This window comes from Sorex fumeus, unplaced genomic scaffold (genome assembly GCF_029834395.1).
Source record: "Sorex fumeus unplaced genomic scaffold, SorFum_2.1 ptg000039l, whole genome shotgun sequence".
Lineage (NCBI taxonomy): Eukaryota > Metazoa > Chordata > Mammalia > Eulipotyphla > Soricidae > Sorex > Sorex fumeus.
Genome location: NW_026606096.1, coordinates 35,752,533 through 35,776,061, shown reverse-complemented (window position 1 = coordinate 35,776,061; position 23,529 = coordinate 35,752,533). Strand labels below are relative to the sequence as shown.

At 38.2% G+C, this 23,529-nt stretch overlaps 1 protein-coding gene across 4 annotated transcripts in view; it reads right to left on the bottom strand.

Moving 5' to 3' along the window:
• The window catches only part of INPP4B (inositol polyphosphate-4-phosphatase type II B), a 357,538-nt gene that overhangs the window by 159,347 nt on the left and 174,662 nt on the right, over nucleotides 1-23,529 (bottom strand). For all 4 annotated transcript variants that reach the window (XM_056118944.1, XM_056118943.1, XM_056118942.1 and 1 more), the window contains 2 exons: nucleotides 7,346-7,476; nucleotides 5,744-5,848 (listed from right to left, as the gene is read on the bottom strand). In XM_056118944.1, the coding sequence (XP_055974919.1) occupies nucleotides 5,744-5,848; nucleotides 7,346-7,476 (236 nt within the window). The remainder of the gene's footprint in view (nucleotides 1-5,743; nucleotides 5,849-7,345; nucleotides 7,477-23,529) is intronic.

The window sequence follows — 23,529 nt, the reverse complement described above, 5'->3', positions numbered from 1 at the left end:
AAGCAATAGTTCACTTGGTGGGGGCCGTGGAGGCCAGAGAGAAAGGGGTGAACTAAATTAAAAAGCAATCTCATGCTTGGGCTGTTAAGACTTGTTTGTTGTATGGATGTCACTGTTTGTCCCATTCTTTGCAACTAACTTTGCTGGACAGAGTCAAAATATCAATCCTATGCACTCACCAGAAAAAATAAATTCTGCTTTTCAATTCTGCTCAGTGTCTGTAGCTTAAAAAAATGTCTGTATAATAATATGTGCATATCTACCTGTCATCTATTGGCCCATCATAACAATAACAAAGCATGAATCTAAATGATTAGTATCAATTTCAATTCAGCATATAAGAGTGCTTCCAAATCGTCCCTCTTTCTTTATTGTGAGACATGTGGCTTATCACTGTGGTTATTCCCTGGCTGTCAACCCTCACGTTCATGTTTTGCTGGAGCATTTGTATTTTTAAATTTGGTTATCCTATCTAGGAGAGAACACACACACACACACACACACACATACACACACACACACACACAGAAAAGTCAACAAAATATCAAATTCTAAGGTAACAGTGTGATCAGTAATATTCGTTTCTCCTTTTATTTTATCAGTGCTGTGGTGACATGCCTTAAAATAATGTGGATGCACATTCTTTTGGGGTGCAAGATTACTACCATCACCACCACCACCACCACCACTGCAAAAGCATCAAGCATTTATCTCATCTTTTAAAACAGCTTTATTTCACCCTACTTTTAGTCCTTAGAAGGTGTCAGAAGAGTTTTCAGGCTTTCGGTAGTTGGAGACACTTACAAAAACCTAGGTGGAAGATTTCTTTTTCACAGAAAATTTAAGCAAATAAATTAGATCTTCCTGCTCTCTTAAAAATAAACTTGTGGGGGCCAGAGAACTGGCACAGGGGTTAAGGCACATGCCCTGTATGTGGCCAACACAGGTCAATCCCTGGCACCAGCTAACTCCCCAACACCTCAGAGGACAGCCCCAAAGGCTCCTACACCATCAGATGGTGCATCTAATTCCTGCCCCTGGGGCACCAATAGCGCTGCAACCTTCACCCTTGCCCTGAACCTCAGACCTCGCTAACAGAGAACCTTGCAGCCCCACGCTCCTCTCCCAAATCGGTGTCTTGATTTTTAAATATTTTTTCTTCAATATTTTGCATCCTCTAAATTTGCATCCTCGCTTTACGAAATGGCATAGTAGAAACATATTAGGGAGTGAATTTGACCTGTGAAATCTCATCAAGCTAAAGCTACTATGTTGGCTTAAAATTTAATAATAGGTCTGCTTCTTGGTCTTTTTAAAAGCACTTAATAACAGAAATCAGATAATAAGTCCATTTTTTCCCAGAATACCTCTTTAAAATTCCCACAACCAAAGAAAGAGTGATCATGGGGGAAAAAAACGTGGGCGTGCTGGTCTCATTTCAAGAAACAGCTTAGGCAGAATACCTAACTGCAAAATGACCCACAGAGTGACTCTGACATAAATTGGGATTTTAAGGGAAATCTGTTTCAAAATAGTTCAAGCAATTTGGCATGATAATTAAACATATTTAAAGATAATTATACTTCATCGATGAGGTGATAAACCCAAAGATTTGGAGTTAAAGCTAGGGAGCTCTAAAGAGGCTTGCTCGTTTGCTCCTTTGTCTCTATTAGATAGAGATTAAAACAAGGGGCAGAAGTCAACTGACTCATCTGAAGTGACAAAGTGACAGAGTGACAATTCTGGCCCATGTACAACTGATTATGATGTGAAAATGTATGTTACATTTCCTTCTTTCCCTGCTTTCCTTCTTTTTCATCCATCCTGTCTTCTTTCCTTCCTAATAGCTCTTATCCCTTTTTTCCTTCCTTCCACCTCTCTTCTTCATTCCTAGCTTTCTTCTATCATTCTACCATTTTTCTTCCTTCTTTCCTTTCTTTCCTCCCTTCGTTTCTCTTCCTTCCATCTCTTCCTTTCTCCTACGTAAAATGACTTAAGTATAAAAATGATATTGCAAAAATCCATATTCAATAATCAAGCTGATTTTTAATGGAAATATTTTAAATATATTAAAGCAGAAACTTTTCATTTCAAATTTTTGTTTTTATGCCTGCTAACATCTCAGTTATGATGGGTATTTTATTTGTTGCATTCAATTTAAGTAATGAATAAGGATAAAAAATTAACTTAATGGGTCTGGGGGCATTGAAGTTAAATGGAGGCTATTTCGTTTGTCAGTATGAGACATGACAACATTAGTTCTGCTCAGTTACTTGTATCAAGAGCAAGACATTAGCCTTGTACTTGGTGGGTCTGCCTGCTATTGTTTGCAAAGTTGTCTCTCCAAATATAGTAGGCATATTAATCAAATGTGGATAGATGCAATTTACTAATGGTAAGAATAAAAATAAATGTAGACTACATCGAAATAACTCACCAGTAAAATACCAAGACTTGGTCAATCTTTTTGCATCATTACCTTCCAAAATGTCTGTGACTCAGCTAAACATTTAAACCAGTAACCATGAATCGTAAATAAATTTAACTGCAATTTGAAGTCTGCTAAGTGTTATTATATAAGCACAGAGACAACCTGATTAATTACCATCTATAATTTTTAAGTAGTATAAAATTTAATTTCTGATGCCCAAAGAGGTTCTCTGGCTTGGTTAAAATTAAAGAAACAAATGGCAAGACCCCAAACAATTCCTTGGTTTAAATTTTCATTAAAGCATATAATTGGTGGTCTGTCCGAATGTTCTTCAACCCATTAACAACCGTGGCCCCCTTCCTACTGATTGGCCCTGGAGTCTCAGGCCACAGCCCCTCATATTTGTGCTCCTATCTGTGGCCTGTTGGAATATTCCAGATGGACACTAGGACATAAACTTTAATATTAATGTTGAAACATTTTTCATATTATATATGTTATATAACTATACCTACATACTATGCCCATATCGTATATATGATGTACCTATCTATTATGCCTATATAGTATATGTTCTATGCCTAGGACATAACTATCCTTAAGGGGAAAAAAGTATGTAATTTTCAATACTTTTGAGACTATGGGTATATTTATTCCTTTCCCACACCTTCTCCTGATATCTTCAAGTCTTCCTGAAAACTGCTATGTGAAGAATCCTCCTGTTTTAAAACTCTACTCTAGTTCTAACCTCAAAACCTTGAAAGAAATTCTTTTATATATCCTGTTAGGGGGATATTGGACCCCTCAAGAAAAAAATAGTTTACATTTAGAGGAAATACTTCAGGAATCATTGCCAAATATTTGAATACATAATTAAATATAAATTCATATCAATGGCCTAAAATAAACCATCTGGTCTGAGGATGCTGTATCTGTCCATGGCTATAACTCCAGTCATCCTTCTACTCATTTCCTCATTATATCAGTCATTTAGACTGTGAAGCATGTGAAGATTTTTACATAACACCCCTTCAAATCATCTTCTCTAAATCTGGCTACTTCTTTAATTCAAGATTTCATTTTCCTTAATAGGCTTTTAATTGATCGCTTTTCTCCACCGTTAGCAGTCTTGATAAAACTGACAGATTCATTTTGTTCCAGTGATGGAAAATGCCAGTTAACCATAAAAACTGGCTTCTTTCTTGATAGTTTTTATACTTGAATTCACTTAATGAAGAAGATACTGTTTACAAGCATTAAATAACAGGCTTAGGTCAGTTTATATAAAGTTGTAGAAATTTGAATCAATTCTGGGTCTGTTATACTCCAAACTCTATTTTTTATTATATATACTTTATATAACTTTTTCATATTAATTAATAGGGGAAAAGTGTTTACTCTCAAATTAGCTCTTGAATATTTAACTTCTTTATTACTTGCGGGTACTTTGGTTTTGATGAATTTTAAAACCATCACATTATTACATTCAAACTATTGACAGACTTCAGTTTCTAAATGTCTTAGACCAGTCCATTCCATTGTTATTTCAATTCTTTAATTATATCTAATTTCTGGTGCAAAGGATCCAATTTAGAATTGTAGGGTTTTAAATTAAGAGTTACCAAAGACAATAAAAATTACACATCAGGGGCCAGAGTACAGTGGTTAATGTACTTGCCTTGCACGTACATAAGCAGGTTCTATCCCTGGCAAATGGTCCCCCTGAGCTTACCACAAGTGATCTCTGAGCACACAGCCAGGACCTAAGTCCTGAGACAAGCCAAGTCTGCCCCCCAAACCATAAAAATACCATAATAATCTGTAGCTAGGGCTGGAGAGATAGCACAGCGGGTAGGGCGTTCGCCTTACAAGCGGCCAACATGGCCGACCCGAGTTCGATTCCTCCGCCCCTCTCGGAGAGCCCGGCAAGCTACGAGAGTATTCGATATGCCAGACACAGTAACAACAAAGTCTCCAATGGAGACGTTACTGGGCCCGCTTGAGCAAATCGACGATCAAAGGGAGGGCCTTTACCTTTTATCTTTATTTTTTCTCATTATAAACTTTCAAATTTATAAATATATTTATATATTTATAAATATACATTTATTATATAGTATATATTTATAAATATATAAATATATTTATATATTGTATATTGTATATTTTATATATATATATTTATTTTGCTTTTTGGGTCACACCCGGCGATGCACAGTGGTCACTCCTAGCTCTTCACTTAGGAATTACTCCTGGCAGTGCTCTGGGGACCATATGGGATACTGAGACTTGAACCCAGGTCAGCCGAGTGCAAGGCAAACGCCCTACCCATTGTGCTGTTGCTCCAGCCCCTGGCCTGGAGATTTTTTAGAAATACATTCTTTTGAAAAGTTGCAAAGAAACATGTAGAATAGAAAGTAATACAATGTCACACAGTTCACTCTGAATCCTATTAATGTATGCTTATAAATATAAAATCTATGTATTTTATGTTTATGTATGCTTGTATGCATATGTACATGTATGTTTGCATGCTATGTATGCTTATATGGGTGTATACTTATAAAATCTTTGTATTTTCCCTGAAATATGTTTCTCATAACTTAGACCATCCAATTTGTTTTTCTTATGATGGAGAACTACCATCTCTGTCTAATCAACCAATTTCTCACAGGGAACAAGGTGATTCAGTTCACAGTCACATTAAGGCAGAGAAACCAAACAGGATTGTTTGGTTCTGTTTTTCCCTCCAATTCAAAAAGTAACATAATTAGTACACCTTATCTCTGCTATGACCTAGGGAAGTTACTGCCTATTTTTTTTCAATTTTTTTAATTTTTATTTTTTTATTTTATTTTTATTAGTGAAACACCATGGGGTACTGATGTAGATTTACAAACATCCGTGCTTGGGTTTCAGTTACATAATGATCGAGTACCCATCCCTCCAGCAGTGGCCATTCTCTACCACCAGTGATCCCATTAATCCCCCACCCCCAACCCCATCCCCCCTTACTGCCTATATTGTACATTTTCCTGTATCTCAATTCTCGTGCCATACTGACAAACTATTCTTGTCCACAAATACCGAAACAACAACAACAAACAACAAAAATACAGCCACAAAAGTTCCCCTTTATAGTATTTAGGGACATTGTCAGTTTCAATTGTTTTATCTTCCTCTTCAAATAAATAATAATGCTATCTAAAAAAAAAATTCTGCCACAGTCAAACTCGGGGAAATATACACTACCATAATTGACCATTTTTATAAGAAAGCTTTGTAGTTTAAAGTAGTATTGCTGTACACTACCTTTCAAGTGAGGGCTGTGGACTTGCATTCTTTGCAGATGTAGATTGACTGGAACAAATTCTAACGTTTTCTCTCCTTTGCTGCTGCTTGATTTAAAAGAAGACCCTAGGTGGGAAAACATGAACAATAACTATCTGTATATAACATTGAAAAAAAAGTTAATATTAAAGTTACCCAATATCAGAAAGAATCTTAGATCCTGTAGGTGTTGATTGGCTTCTCAGAAATAGAATTTTTAAAAATTTCTCAATTTGGGACCAGAGTGATAGTGACAGCAGGCAGAACGCTTGTTTTGCATACGCAGACCTGGGTTCGATCACAGGCACTTCCTATGGTCCCGTGTCCCTGAGGGAAGAGTCTGCTAAGACCCTGGGGGACAGTCAGCTGCGGCCCACATACAAACAAAGTCTCTATTAGGGAGTGAGGAAGATGGCTCAAAGGGTGGAGCCCAAGAGCCCTGGGTTCAATCCTGAGCACAGGTGGCCAGGTAGGGTCGCTGAGCACTGCTGGGTGTACCCTCATTAAAAAAACAAAAAGAAGAAAAAAAGTAAAAAAAAAACTCAATAATTGCACATGCTAGGGGAAAAGGAAGCTCAGATAGAGGAGGAAGCACCAAGTAAAGGGTATTGGGAGGATCCTCCCAGGACGGGAGATTGAATCTGAAAGTAGATGTTGAAAGTAGACTAGAGACTGAATATGATTGCCACTCAATGCCTCTTTTGCAAACCTCAGCACCCAAAAGGAGAGAGAGAACAAAAGGGAATGCCCTGCCACAGAGGCAGGGTGGGATAGTGGGGATAGGGAGTGGGAGGGATACTGAAATCATTGGTGGTGGAGAATGGGCACTGGTGGAGGGATGAGTACTCGATCATTGTATAACTGAAACCCAAGCACAAAAATTTGTAAGTCTACAACTGTACCTCATGGTGTTTCACTAATAAAAATTTTTAAAAAATGATGATACCCTTACAAAATATTTCATAATAAAAAAATTGTACCATGAGGTAAGATGCTGCAGTTTTTCTTCTTCGTTTTTGTTGCAAAGAGGTAGTTGGAAGTACAATATTTTTTTTAAAAAAATGACTTTTCTCGATTCCTTGGGGCTGAAGCAATAGTACGGCAAACAAACCATAATGCCCAAAACTAGAAAGAGAATATGGAGGAAATTGTCTGGCATAGAGGCAGGGGGAGGGTTGAGGTGACGGGGGCGTAATACTGCAGACATTAGTGTTGGAAACTGCACTGGTGGAGGGATGGGTGTTCAATCATTGCGTGACTGAAACTCAAACATGAAACCCTTTTAACTGCATCTCACGGTGATTCAATAAAAAAAAAGAAATAGTACAGCAGGCAGGGCATTTGTCTTGTATTTGGTCAACCTGGGTTTGATTCCTGACATCCCATATGGTCTCCTGAGCACCACCAGGAATAAGTCCTGAGTCCATAGCCAGGAGTAACCCCTAAGCATTGTCAGGTGTAGTCCCAAAACCAAAATAAGTAAATATAAAAATGACTTTCTTCAATTCTTCACACAGTTTATTACTCTTCTTACATAACATATATGAAGAACTTAGTTTTAGTATGTCAACCTGACTTCCATACCTGTTTCTTTGCTCAGTTCTGACAGAATGTCCTGGTACATCGTCACCATCTGATCACAGTGAGTGAGGACATTTTTCCGTAGATTGTCCCAGTGTGGAGAAAGCTCACCAAGTTCTTTCAATTCTTGATTTCTGTGAAGAACGGGAAAGAGGAGAAATTACTAATTTTGACTTCAAATCTATACGCAATACAGAAATCAATGCAGAATCAAAACACCAATAAGATTCTTCACCACCCACTTCTTGAAGTACCTGAATGCTTATTCGGTGAAAAAAAAGTCAACACAAAGGAAGACAACAGCTCAGACTATACAATTATTAAACATTTTATGTGCCATAGAGAAGAAAGTACAGTTCAAATAAGTGATAAAAATGTCACAATGACAGCATACAGAGGGGGCATTCAGTTAAAAGTCAGGCACTAGGTTTTTGGTGGCAATTATGATTCAGTATATATATTTACCAAAATATAATGCTATACCTATATAATGATACAAACTTATGTAAGATGTTAAGCAAATATTACCTCATTAAGAAAAAAACACTTAAATTTCAGTGACAAAATAAGTTATGGGCTTTGGTTATCCAAAAGAAAATAATATGGGAGGAATTATTTGATAGTTTCTAAAGAGGGTAAAAAGGTAAAGGTAAAGGCCCTCCCGTTGATCGTCGATTTGCTCGAGCGGGCCCAGTAACGTCTCCATTGGAGACTCTGTTGTTACTGTGTCTGGCACATCGAATACTCTCGGTAGCTTGCCGGGCTCTCCGAGAGGGGCGGAGGAATCGAACTCGGGTCGGCCATGTTGGCCGCTTGTAAGGCGAACGCCCTACCGCTGTGCTATCAAAATATTTAGGCTATCTAATTTAAATATAATACAAATGAAATTGGGCTGGAGCGATAGCACAGCGGGTAGGGCGTTTACCTTGTAAGCGGCCAACATGGTCAACCCGAGTTCAATTCCTCTGCCCCTCTCAGAGAGCCCGGCAAGCTACTGAGAATATCTCGCCCTCACGGCAAAGCCTGGCAAGCTACTTGTGACATATTTGATACTGCCAAACACAGTAACAATTGTCACAATGGAGACGTTACTGGGCCCGCTCGGCAAATCAATGAACAACAGGAGGACAGTGACAGTGATAGATGAAATTTATTTTTAATAAAATCCATAAGCACTATGAAAGGTATGATTTAGGGGGGGTTAGTTTCACTTAAGTATATAAGTAAATATTATACACATATGTTTTGTCCCTTCTTTATCTAAATGAAGAACTAATCAAGCCATTTCAGCTTTAATTATTACCTTTTATCCGATTCTCTACCCTTTAGCCAAGTTACTTTAAATCATCCAAATGCCTTTTTAAATTATAATGATAAATGATCTAATATGCTGCTTGGTTAGATATCTTATTCATTTCTGTAACCTTTTACCAACAACATTTTCATGAGGCTAATTTAACCAGCAATAATGAAACTTCTTTGCTATTTTGGCTGTTAAACATGCTAAATACCAAGCTAATAAATCCAGAAGATGTAGAATCTTTAACATTCTGTTCCCTGCAAGAATAATGGATGCCCTGCAAAATTGTGCTTTCAAATGTGCAGAGCCGCCTTTTTTTTTCTGTCAGCAGAAATGCAGTGTAATAAGGCTGAAACTTCAATCTAAGATCCTCCCCACTAATACCATCCTCAATATTTCCACAGACTATTTTTTTTACAGTTACAAAGCTTTTATGTTTGAGTTTCAGTATGCAATGATCAAATACCCATCCCTCCATCAGTGCACATTCTCTACCACCAATGTCCCCAGTATCTGCCCCGACCTTTCCAACCTTGCCCCTGCCTCTATGGCAGACAATCCCCCCCACCCCATTTCTCTCTCTACTCTTGGGTATTATGGTTTGCAATACAGATGCTGAGAGGCTGTCACATTTGGTCCTTTATCTACTTTCAGCACACATCTCCCAACTCAAACGATCCCTCCAATCATCATTGTCTTAGTGATCCCTTCTCTATTCCAGCTGCCTTCTCCCCCAGCTCATGAGACAGGGTTCCGACTATGGGGCTACTGTCCATAGACTAGTTTTTGACAGCACAACATTCCTATATATTTCCATGGACTTTTTTTTACCATACAACATTCATGATAATGAATGAATAGACCGAAGAGGGAGGATGGTTAAAGGAACTCCCTGCGGAGATAGGCATTATAGGCCCATACAAATGGCAGGGTATTTGCCTGATGAAGCAATTCCAAACTTGTGAGATATCCAACCCCGGAAGGACTCCTGTGATTGGGTCACATCTGAGGTAGTCATCAAGTGTGACAGATCACCTGATAGAGTTTAAGGTATACTCCTTGTTGTAATGGGGAATATTAACAGCATATTTTGTTTATTCCTACAAATGTGCCACAGATGTACAAATTATGTTTTCTGAATCTTTGCCAGAAAGAATACTTTAGGGAAAATGAAAGGAAAGATGATTTCCCTGTTTGTGGGAGGCCACATTCTTGTATCCACTTGACACACTCCGGTTCCCAACTACTGTAGTATACACACACACACACACACACACACACACGTGCGCGCGCGCGCGCGCGCGCACACGCATACACACACCACACGAATGGTTGATGGCTAGTTGTACATCAAAGTCTTAATAATAGGTTAATCATAAATGTAGCTTAAATCCAAAATTATTTATGTACATAAATACAAAAGTGTGCGTCTTTGTGTGATACTGTAGATATCCACCATTACTTATCTTTGTAACAACGTGTTAAAGGTGGAGAGGCCACATGTGCTGCCCCTTTGAAGTCATTATTCTAACGACATTCTCATGTTTTTCATTTTCAAAATAGCTTATTAGATGTTCTAAGTTACAGAATACCTCAATTGGTGTAACTTTCGGATATACTTAAAGAAAAGAGCAACTATACGCTCATGGAATATTATCTACTAGAAGGAATTTCAGAGAGTAATCTGAAACCTTTTATTTAGATGGAGGCATCTAAATAAAACAGTGTGAGCCTCATAGGCATGGGAGAACCCAGGCTTTAGCTCCATCCTATGTCCACATTATCCTCACTCTACATATATCTCCCATTAAAGACAAAGAATCAGAAAACAAACACAGTAACACAAAACATAATGTCTTGTTTACTGAAGGCACTTAGTGAACAAATGCCAAAGAGTGGGGATTTAAAAACTGGGTTATTCTAGAATAATAAATATACTTTGAAATTAAACCTGAACAAAATATGTTACAGTTTGATGCTTTATCTTTTGAATCTTTTAGTGCAACCAGCATGATTTCTGGATATGCAGTGCATGATAACAAATTTTCTCAAATACATTCAAGTGCATCCTGACATCCACTCTGATGAGCCCAAGATACTGGGGTCCTGTAGTACATTCTCTGCACGCTGCCTCATTTATCTGCACAGAAATCTGGCTTTACAATGTAACTGAATGGAGTGGTGAAGGAGAGGAGCTGGATAAACACATTATTAATCCATTGAAAAATATTCTAAATAGCCTTTTCCCACGTATTACTATTCCCATTTTACACACAACAACAACAGCTCCTGCTTTGAAAAGCTTTCTCTCTCAACTGCTACCTGACAACAATAGCACTGAAAATTTCTTCCTGAAAAGTAAACTCGCCTCCCTAAATACATGCAGTCTCTTAGGAATGCAGTGCTTTAGTCTCATTAGAGTTCGATCTCTCCCATAAATGCTCCTTTCTCTCTCCCACGTCTTTTCATTCTACCCAGAGGTAGACACAAAAGGTTGGGAATTAAAGACTCATCATTAAAATATTAATAAGCTTAGATCCTTTACACATTACGTATTTTTGGGGGGTGGGCATTTAACGGCCACCCACCCTCTTTCCATTTGCTACCTCTGAAAGAAAAGAACACCGTATGAAATGGTCTCCAAGGAGACAGGTGATTGCTGAGAAATACCCAGTGCTCTCTGGATCTTGGCATTTCAACTGCAAAGCATGACATTCTTCATACTTGATGAAATATTCATACACATCTCTGGAAATAACCTTATGGCATACTCTCTGTCTGCCTGGCTGTTTTTTCTTACCTTGTTTAATTATTTCAAAAACATATGCCTTTTCACTTCAGTAAAGTTGTGAATTTCTAGAGGTTATTCTGAGTCTCTGGACTTTCCAAGATGTGGAGCCACTATGAAATATTATGTTTGAAATATAAACTATTGAACAAATGATGAGAAAATTCGTTTCAAAAAAATCCTCAAAGGCATGGAGGGAAAATGGTTAAACACAGAGACACAGAGAAACTAGAAGGAAAAATATCCCAACTTGCTTTAGAGATTACACATGAGTAGGTGGTGGTGTGTGGTGACTTTTTACATCAATGCTATGAACTCAAACACAATGGTAACCATATTACCTAAATGATAATAAAAATTTTAAATAATAAAGTGTCCATATATAATGCATAAAACATTGGAAAGAATATAAAATAGATAAGTGGCTATTAAATTTTATACCCAGAAGCTGTTATGGCTGCAGGAATAACAGAGGGTGTTACATGAAAAGAAAATCAAGTAAGGGACAGTAACTGACCCTTTTCTTCACTCCAGATACCCTCTTGCTCCAACTGAATTTCTTTAACAAATGAGGGAGTTTTGTATACAATCCTGCTAATAAAAATAATTTCTTCTGTAAAGCTTTAAAAAGTACATTAAAGATAAACAGAACATAGTGAGAGAAGGGTAAAGTTGAGTTTTTATGTAAATATTCTCTTTCAAACATAGTTTTAAAGCTCTCATAATGACGTATTCAGTGGGGAGTTTCAAGCGGGGAAATTTGCTCTGAGGCTGTGTTAGAGTGGCAGTCTTTATTTTATTTTTCCCTAACTAATCTTGAGCCCCTGGGGAACCTGTGGTATATGTTCCTTGACTGACTGAATTAAATGTTTGCTTGAATATTGTTGTTTTTAGATTTTCCTAAAATTTGAGATGAACTTAGAACATAAACCGACCCACCAAATTATTGAGCAGTGTGCCAATTAAAATGGTGAAGTACAATAGAGGTAGCAGACAGGCTGAACTCACTGTCCTTGTATGACCTGTCAGGAATCCCAGAATGTTCCAGAAGTTTTCTTAGGGATAGTGAGTGATGGCAAAATGTAACTTGTATGGCATATTTTACTGAGATGATTAATTTCATGTGTTAGTTTGTGAGGACCCTGAATGTGCAGAGAAACTGTGTCAAACTGTTGTGTTTTAACAAGGGGCCTTTGGATGAAACATTTGTCTTGGTAGGCTGAATAAAGCAGATTGCCTGATCTAATCTGGTGGGTCTCAATCCAATTAGCTGAAGGCCTGAAAGTGCAATATGGTGAACACTTCCCTGAGTGAGAAGGAGTTCTTGCTAGGATGTTTTCAGTGAAACTATTTTTTTTTTCTTGACTTTGACATCAAACTCAAACATTAGCTTTTCCTGGACTTCAAGTTCTCTAGCCCTTGGACTAGAATTGCCCAAAGGTTCCTCCTGTCCCTAGCTTGTGAACTCTCTCTGGAGGCCATGGGACTTATCTGACACGATGATTATACTGCTTCTGTTTTTCTTTGTTGGCCTCGTATATAAATATTCAGGGATTCTATCACAGATTTCTACCTGCAGGAAGTTGGAGGAAAGAAAAGTTGGACAGAAAGATGTGGAATTCATCTTAGGTTATTTTATACACCTTCTCTCTTATTACATTTGACAGTAGTCTGCTGACTGAAAAGAAAAACGACTACACAGCAGCCTTCCTTGAGTAAACACGAGAAATATATCGGAGACTGGAGTGAAAGTACAGCAGGTCAGGTACTGGTCCTTCATGGAGTGGAGTGAAATTCCATCCCCAGTACCACAAATGATTTTTGAGTACGGCCAGGAGTGACCCCTAAGTACAGAATTAGTAGTAGTAACACAGCTGGTGTTTCCTCCCCCAGATTTCTGATTTGGGGATCACATCGCTACATCAAGTATCTAATTTATTAGAAGTATGAATGCTGTGTCAAGAGAAATAGGCCAGGAGAAAAGGCACTTGCTTGGGAGATCTACCCTACGTTCCCCCAAATTAAATTCTTTTTTTCTCTTAAAAACCATATAAGTGTAGAATAATACAAATGCACCAATCTGGGTACATAAATACAAAAACTTTTGAAGTTAGGAAAGTAATCATTATAGTAAAGAGTACCTGAGAATAATAGCGAATTCATTCACAGGACTGTCATAAGACCAGATAGCCTGATAAAAATTTATGTTCCAGTAAGAAAGGCATTAAGATGTTATTTGAAATAGTTATTGTTCAAGTAAACAGAAAAATCTCACAATGAGATCTACAATCCATTTTGTGGAATAAAAATAGCTATACAATTTAAATAGAGTTTTTAGTAGTTATCACAGCCTAAAACCACATGTGGGTGTACATGGGTGGAAAGTTTTACAGTCAAGCTGCTTCCATTCATTAAGCAAAATTAGTCCTTAAATCAAGCCCTAAAAAAGACATAAAATTTTTACCCATTAGGGGAAAAATTAAATACTAAATAGTCAATGACGAATAGCCTGCAGAAATGACTGGTGGATGCCTTCAATTTCATAAAGTGGATGGGGAAAACTATAAAACGGAACAAAGTTCAACGAGATGTCAAGTTTCACAGTGTTTTCAACCACAATTCAAACAGTCTGTGCTATAACACATATGGGGATAAAAACGATACCCATAAATCATAGAGTTTTTAAAACACGTTTGTCAATGACAATGTGGTCACTGTTGAAGCCCAGGAGCCTCTATTTGAAGAAAAATAATGGTATGTTCTGAGTGGTCATTCAATATGATTTTTACTCGGGGATGGAGCAATAGCACAGCGGTAGGGCATTTGCCTTGCACCCAGCCAACATGGCTGACCTGAGTTTGATTCCTCCGCCCCTCTCGGAGAGCCCGGCAAGCTACCGAGAGTATCTCGACCACACGGCAGAGCCTGGCAAGCTCCCTGTGACGTATTCGATATGCCAGACACAGTAACAACAAAGTCTCCAATGGAGACGTTACTGGGCCCGCTCGAGCAAATCGACGAACAATGGGAGGTCCTTTATCTTACCTTTACTGAAATAAGAGGCTACTGTACTATATACTCAAAGAGGTTTCAGGTTACAAGCAAAGATTATGAACTGCTTAACAGAGATGCCTCAAGATTTAGCTCTGATCACAGAATCCATTTCTGGTAAAGAGCCAGTTTCTATCATTCAGTTATATAAGTGTGTTAGAAAAAAAATAATAAAATAAGAGTAACAAGCATGTTTTATTCCAAACTTGACAATCTATTTGCTGTTTCTGATTGTTTAAATTGATTTTTTTTTACTTCACACTAACATCTTGTGAAACCTTAGAGATTTGAAAGCTATCAAACATGTAGAATAATTTATATACATCTTAAAGTTCGTTCCACTTACATTTAAAGTTGTGGCATGTACAATGAAGTTTCTCCTAAATCCCTACTTTCATAATTTTGTTTCAGGATAATAGGAAAATCAAACTGTGGAGTAGCATGAGCTGGGGATGAGAGACATTCCAGTGGTTGGTTGGTGATGGAAAGTCGTATCCATGAAACACTATCATTAACAGTATTGTAAATTATAGTCTAAAATATTTTTTAATGTAAAAAGACAAAAATCAAACTGTACTTGATCCACTAAGAAAGCCAAAAGTATGCTGGCACTCTCATGCCTTCTCATGATTTTTGTCCATACTTTCAGACACTGAATCATTTCTGCAAATTAATTCTTTCACTTTGGTCCTTAGACTGGACTGTGGATATCTCTTCAATGAGTACTAAGCAGCCCAGGAGGCTGAAGATGATGGAAGTAAGAATCTTTGGCGAACAGGAAAAGACTTCCCAGGAAATTGAGGACACTTGTTCATAGAGTATGTCTTTTTGTTGCTATTGTTGTTGTTGTCATTAATTATTTTGTTGGCTTGGGGGGCATTATTCGTGCCTCTATGCTTAGTGATCCCTCTTTGAGAGGCAAGGGGGAACCATATGTGGTGCTGGGGATTGATCCTAGATTGGCCATGTCCAAGATCATTACTTCATCCACTGTACTCTCTCTCTCTGATCCTGAACATGTCTGTTTTAATTCTTAAAAGATTCTGAGTCAGGCTATACAGAATATAAAATTCAGGAATACTAGGCATATTTCTAGTGCTTATGGCTACCATATCAATGTACCTAGAAAATTTCCACTGGCATGAACAAGTCTACTGAACATTATTCTAAATAGATGCATCTGTTCCAGAGACACCATGGATCTACTTAATACTACATTGTCAGCAGCAGAATCAAGACTTGAACTCCAATCTTTTGTTTGACTGGAAATATTTTTTATTCTTCTTAGTATATATTGGGGCTGGAGCGATAGCACAGTGATAGGGCCTTGCACACATCCAGCCTGGCCTAGCCAGGTTCGATTCTTCTGCCCCTCTCGGAGAGCCCGGCAAGCTACCGAGAGTATCTCGCCTGCATGGCAAAGCCTGGCAAGCTACCCGTGACGTATTCGATATGCCAAACACAGTAACAAGTCTCACAATGGAGACGTTACTGGGCCCGCTAGAGCAAATTGATGAACAACAGGAGGACAGTGTTTTTAGTGTATATTAAGTATAACGTCTCCCAAGTAAATATCCTGGGTTAGGAGATCAAAACTGAAAACTCCCCATGAGAGGCTCAGCTGAGTGCAACGTCCACCAGCTCCTTAGAGAGCTGATTCAGTGAGAGGTTTGCTCCATGAAGGCTTATTTACCAGTCTTGGCTATCACAATTACTTTAATGTCAAAATGAGGAAAAAAATCTTTGTTGAAGTTCATTATACCTATTTATACCAGAGAAATTAATAAATTTAGAAATATTCCCTCATTTAATCACTTTACTGCACCACTGGAAGTATTATCCACATAATAATAGACCTACATAATAATCAATCTATCACTTAAATAATTCTACAAATGGGGGAATTGAGTTTCAAAGAAAAGACCCAATCTACCTAAGGTTATTCATAAAGTGAGCAATAGGGTTGGGATCAAACCCAGACAGTTATTCTTCAGGGTCTGAGCTTTAATCCCTCATTAGAAACAACATAATCTACTAAGAAATCACAACACATAACAGATACCGCAATACTACCACCTTGGAAATTAAAGGACTTCTGTCTTTTGTCTACAAGGTAAAGTTCAATGCCCGCCTTCACAATTAAACTCTGGTGGGAAAGAAGAAAGATAGATTCTATGTGGCTACAGTTTTCTAGACCCCCTGGTGTGATAGCCATAGAATGAAGGAATTGTAGAGCTGTTTTAGGAGAATGTGGCTACCACCAACACGTAGCCTTTGAGTGCTTGAAAGGTGAGGAAGGTAATTACAGAACTGAATTTTTAAATTTCATTTAATTGTAGCAAAAGCTTAACTAGCCACAAGAAGCAAGCGGCTACAGTGTCAGAAAACACAGACTAAGTGGCTTAATTTGGAGCTAATTAAAGAGGCGCTTGCCAACTGCCTCTGCCATCCAGGAATTATACTTATGCATTCACTGACTTAGGGCAGAATGTTCTTCATTCTCAGCTCCTACCTCATATGAAATTCATCAATGTGTATTGTGTATTTTGGCTCTCTAAGGGGAAAAAATCTCAGATTTTAATTCATAACAAAATCTCAGATTTCTATTTGTCAGTTTATCAATTGATATATTTTTGTTGATCAATCCCCCACTCTCCTGCTCTAAGTTACCATCCCCATTACTATAAGGTAAGGTAAAGGCAAGGTAAAGGCCCTCCCGTTGATCATCGATTTGCTCGAGCGGGCCCAGTAACGTCTCCATTGGAAACTTTGTTGTTACTGTGTCTGGCATATCGAATACATCACGGGGAGCTTGCCAGGCTCTGCCGTGCGGGCGAGATACTCTTGGTAGCTTGCCAGGCTCTCCGAGAGGGGTGGAGGAATCGAACTTGGGTCAGCCACGTTGGCTGCGTGCAAGGCAAACGCCCTACCGCTGTGCTATCGCTCCAACCCTTGCTATCGCTCCAACCATTACTATAAACAACTACAATATCCCCAATCTATTTTTCCTCTCCCACCTTCCTTCTCTGCATACCCTTTTAAAAGTATAATCATGTCATTCTCTGCAAACGATTTAGGATGCTCTTAGGAAAAAAAAAACCACTATGGAATACTCATTATTTGACAGGTACTATGCTAGGTTCTAGGAATAGTACAACAGAAAAAGTCACAGTTCTTCCTTCTCCCTAGTCAGCTTCAGCTAATATAAAATTTGAGCATTATTCAAAAATTTGCCTCTGATCTGAACACTGGGGTTTTGTAAGACTCCTTCCCCTCATGGTTCTCTATGCATTATCTCTGGGTTATGCAGCATTCTAAAACCAAAGGAGATTAAAATAAATCGTAGGCTTGGTTTTGGGTCTGAAGCAGTATCAATATAGAGCTAAAATGAAAGACGGCAATAGTAATAGCTATGATATATTGATTGTCTACTGTGAGCCTGATTCTTTATATGCATGGAAGAGTGATCTCCACATATTAAAGTCTGTGTCTGTATGCACTAGACATTTTTCATCCACAGATCATTCTCTATCTTTCACTAATGATGTCTATGTATTATTTAATCCCTTCTTTACAGCTGAGGAAACTGAAGATTATAGCAGCTGGGTAAATTATGACAATGTCACATAGCTTTTGAGTAGAGCTAGGGGAAGATAGGTTTCAGACTCTGATCTGTATGTACATACACACACAAACACAAGGTTAAGCAGGCATAACTACTAGTCTCCTGACTGCTCAATTAATTACTATAGTTAGCCTGTAAGAGAAATGATAGTAGGATCACCTAAAAAGTAGCACTGTAGCACTGTTCTCTCGTTGTTCATCAATTTGCTCAAGCGGGCCCAGTAACGTCTCCGTTGTGAGACTTGTTACTGTGATTGGCATATCGAATACATCACGGGTAGCTTGCCAGAATTTGCCATGCAGGTGAGATACTCTCGGTAGCTTGCCAGGCTCTCCAAGAGGGGCAGAAAAATCGAACTCAGGTCGGCCAAGTTTGGCCGCGTGCAAGGCAAATGCCCTACTGCTGTGACAGAGGCAAGGTGGGATGTGGGGGATGGGGGGTGAGAGGGATACTGTGATCCATGGTGGTGGGAAATGGGCACTGGTGGAGGGATGGGTATTTGATCACTGTATAATTGAAACCCAAGCACAAAAATTTGTAAGTCTACAACTGTACCTCATGATGCCTCACTAGTAAAAATTTTTAAAAAAAGTAAAGAAAACTAAAAAATATTGAGATATTAAGCAATTTTCTATAAATATGAGTATGCATCAAGTGGCAGATGCTGGTTTTGAACTGACATCCATAATGATCCCAAATTCTCTGCCTCTGTCATTACAACCCACTCTGCTTTACTCACTCCGCTTTAAATAAAGAACTTTGGCATTCTTAACAAAATTATGGCTTTGAATAAGCTTTGTCTTATTAGAATATAATAATACACAAAGAGCAAAAATAAAACATATTTCTATTGCCAGCTTGGCAATCTATGCACTCTACAGGATTTCTCATTAAGTGATACAAGAATCCGGAATGATGACCTTAATAGCACACAGCTCATCTGCCCTCAATACAAGGAGTGGGCAGGACAAACGCTCTCTCTGTGACAAATGGCATACCACCTGGCCTTCCAACTGTGCAACAACGCTGCATGAAGAAAAATGAACAGAAGAAAAAAATACTAATCAGGCATGGATCAATAATATTATCCTAACATGATACTTTTATGCATCCTTTTTTGGCTTTTAGGTTTTTCTCTAAGAAAGCTAACAAAAATATAGAAAACACACACACATACATACATACATACATACACACACATATACACATGTACAAAGGGACTGAAGAGACGGGACAGTGGGTAAGGCACTTGCTTTGCACTCAGCCAACTTGGATGGGTCTCTAGGATCTCATTGGTCCCCTAAGCCCCACTAGGAATGAGCCCTGAGCACTGCTGAGTGTGGAACTCAAAACCAATATATATATATATATATTGGTTTAATATATATATTATATTAATATATATATATTAAAGACACAAAGCAAAGGAGACAGAAACCTACTTTCAAAACCCCTATGAATAATCAATCTGAGGCTTATTTGTGTTGTGTTTGTGTGTGTGTGCAATATACAAAGACAGAATAGATGGGTCTATTTCTTTCACCACTAATCAATGCCTATTTAAAGTTAGGAGAGACTTTTCGTATGCCCTTATTTTTATCCAAGTATTCAAATGCCAATTGACAGCTCAAAAGATGTGTTTTGGCCATTCCAAAGTATACAGGGCATGAAATGAGGCTAAAGAAGTAGGTTGACACAAGATACCATGTGCCTCGCAGGCTATAAGAGCAATATGAAGGGGAAACCTTGTCTAGAGGTGAAAACACTTTCCAAAAAATTTACATAAATTATATTTCAGGATATAAAACCGTGTTAACCGAACAGGTCAGCCACTGTGTTATAAAATCTTACAGCATATTTTTACAGAGTCAGGCTATCTTTGAAATAGACTACAGCAGAATATACTGTAGCTTTAGTTTATGATTCCTCAGATGTAGTCTTAATATTTTGAAAGAGCAGTCCTATAGAATTATCAACTAGAAATAAATCCTTTAAAATGATAGCCATAATGTGATGGCAGAAAATTAAATGTCTTGTGTTCTTATTTTTTTAATGAGTTTAGGCACTATGGTTTACAAATCTGTTAAAGTAGGTCTTCACGAATAGAATGTTCTAGCACTGCAGCCTCCATCAGAGTTTGTTTCACTCCACCCCTGTCTGTTCTTCATCATAGCCACCCTTTTCCCCAAGTTGCCTCGCAGAAACTTCCTACTGAAGAGAACTTCTCGGTTTCTGTTGCCTTCGGGATTTTAGTATTCCCCATGTATGGTTCTTTATATCTGATGTATAAGAGGGATCATTCTGTGTCCATCCCTCTCCTTCTAAGTTTACTCAGCGCGATACTCTCTAGCTCCTTCTATGTGCAGCAAATTGCATGATTTCATCTTTTTCTCATAGCTGTTAAATATTCCACTACATACCATAGTTTCTTTATCCATCATCTGTTTTTTTGACAATTTGGGGTCTTCTGCTTTTAACTAAAACTAGAGGCTGTGCTTGGATAATCAACTTAGCAGTATATAAAAATATACAAACAAGCATATCTCTGAAACATACCATCAACCTGAAATTTCGAAGCATCTTATTGATCATCTACAGAAAAAGTGCTTGTCTTCATTGATATGAAATATTTAATCACCTCTATATGATTTTAATAATCACCTTTATATAATATATAATATAAGCCAAATGAGACAAAGCAGGGAAATGGTAACTTGAAGAAATGGTAACTTGAAGAATTTCAACTTGAAGTTTGAATATTCCAGGCTCCATCACATTTTCCTTTGCTAAAGTATTTGGGAAATATATAATATAAGCCAAATGAGACAAAGCAGGGAAATGGTAACTTGAAGAAATGGTAACTTGAAGAATTTCAACTTGAAGTTTAAATATTCCAGGCTCCATCACATTTTTCTTTGCTAAAGTATTTGTTTCAGAATTTTAATATTGTATTTACAACTTTATATTTCTGTATGATGCACATAGTTATGTTTTCATAAAACTTAAGAGAATCTGAAAGTTAATTGTCAAAAAATATTATTATCGTTTCTTCTAAACTCCTAACACTTTATGCTAAGAAGTTTCTCTTATTTCCTGCCCCTGGGATCAACAAAGAAACCTGTAGACAAGGAAGAAAATAAGCAGGAGAAAAAGAGAAAGATGTATTGTCTACCACAAACTATTTTCTCCCCTCAGGAGTTTTATGGACCATGAGATCCATTTCCACTAAAATCCTTAAATTATTTTAAACCTGTACCCAGATCAGTTTTCCCACATCTGTTTATAGCTTGGAAGTGTAAACTCTTATAAAGCACACTTGATGGCCACCAGACACTCCCATCGCCACAAACACGTGCACACACACCATGATTTCATGCTGAATTTAAATTGTGGAAAATCAGCTAGACTATATCATTTTATCTAGAAACCAACATTTTTCAGTGGAGCAAACCTTTGAAATCTACAAAAGCTGAAGAAGAAACACGCAACATAAACAAAATGTATGGTGACACTTAAGAACACCATAACCGCTTTATAGTTGGTAGTTTGGCAAGACATACACAAAGTGCCTGCATGCCACCAAGATGGAGGACTGTAAAGCTTCAGCATTAGAAACATAGTTTGCAAAGATGCATGAATGGAACAGACACAGAAGCCCCTCCCACCCCCCTCAACACACACACACCCGCGCGCACACACACACACACACACACACACACACACACACACACACACACGGGCGCGCGCTCACACACACACCCCAATGGTCACTGCACAGTGTCAGAAATCTGAAAGATCTCACAGGTCCCAGCAAGACACACTAGTGTCTTGGTAGACCCTGAGTCTCAGGGTCAAGAAAATACTCAGCATTGCCACTTCTATGCAGGATGCCTGGAAATTGCCCCCAAGACAGGATGAAGACATCTCCTCTCAATAGTACAAGTAGGTGCCCAAAGCACACTGAAGAGAACTGTCGACTCTAGCACCCATCCTCACTCACCAATTTATTTCCTCAAGGAAGAAGGCAGAAAAGGGAAAGTCTAAATAACTGCTGATTTTACCAAGAAAACAGTCATCCACCTTTTAGAAACCAAATCCAAAGGGGAAAGATAATGTGGATGCATTTGATATTTAAATGTTGAAAGTAAAATAGAAGAAAGCAAGTTCCTGTTAGGTCTAAGTATTACTTTTTATTTTATTTTTATATAAGGTTGAGTGCGTTCATTTCACTTTTTCTTTTATCTCTCTCTATTTTGGGGGGAGATGGGTCCCCAATAGTGTTTGGGACTACGATCCAGTTCTGACAATGCAGTCAATCCAGTGCTGGTGATGTGAATCTGGCCACAAAGCCCTGATGGCATCTGGTGATTCTGGGGGCCAACAGGGTAACCCCAGAGATGCTTGTGGTACCATACAGCACTGGGAGTAGGAAACAGGTGTCAGGGGAGTCTGGGTATCACACATTCTAGGCATGTGCTCTGCTTCTGATCCTCAGGATTTGGGTTTTTTTCCTTGCTATGTGACAAATTATTCTCATAAATCTATCATCCAGAAATATCCACTGACAATATGTTAGTGTAACTTCTGATTAGTCTTTCTTAGGTGTCAAATCAAAATTAAGACACAATCAAAATAGTCACGGGTTACTGATTGGTAGCTTGCATTTAAATTTAACAGTATATAGTAGAATAACTGATGTATTCATAACACAACTCAGCTCTGCAAAGAAAATTAAGTCTGATTTCTAGCAAGTGATGGTAATGGAAGTCAAAAAATTTGGATTCCTACAGTGAGGTGGATAGAGAAAAAAGACAATATTCCTCCCTGGTGAAGGATTTGCGGTGATTTTCCCTTTTCCCGTTTTCTGTGTTCTGTGTTTTACCATTTTCTATAGCAAGTACTTTGTTGTTTTCATGGTAAAAATTCAATGTATATTTTCTATATTTGTAAAATATGGCTCCAGAAGCAAAGAATCAGAAAATTGCTACACACAATACGAACCTTTCTTCACAACAGTAAACATAACTTGAGTGATGTCTATGATTTTCTGTTTGTGAAACTGGGGACTCTACGTCACCATAGAAAATCCAGAGTGGAGGGTTGTGGAAACACTTGGCTGCCAAGCCAAAGACTTTTGTGCATCTAAATTTGAGTTCCGTGAATATTTAATGCTTTGACCAATGGGAGAGGGCATCTAAAGGCACAGACCTCAAGCAGTCCTTTGAGCCTGGACAATCTCAAAATATATCACAGTGAGTCCAATGTCACACTTCCTGTGAGACTAAGTAACCATGAGATTTTTCGGATGGCAGCCACGGGCAAGGACAAACCTGTGCAGAAGATATGGGAGACTGGTCGCTCCATCAGTGTGCCTCTGTGGCAGAGTGAACCACTGCCCCATGTGGACACTGAAGAGTGTGTCA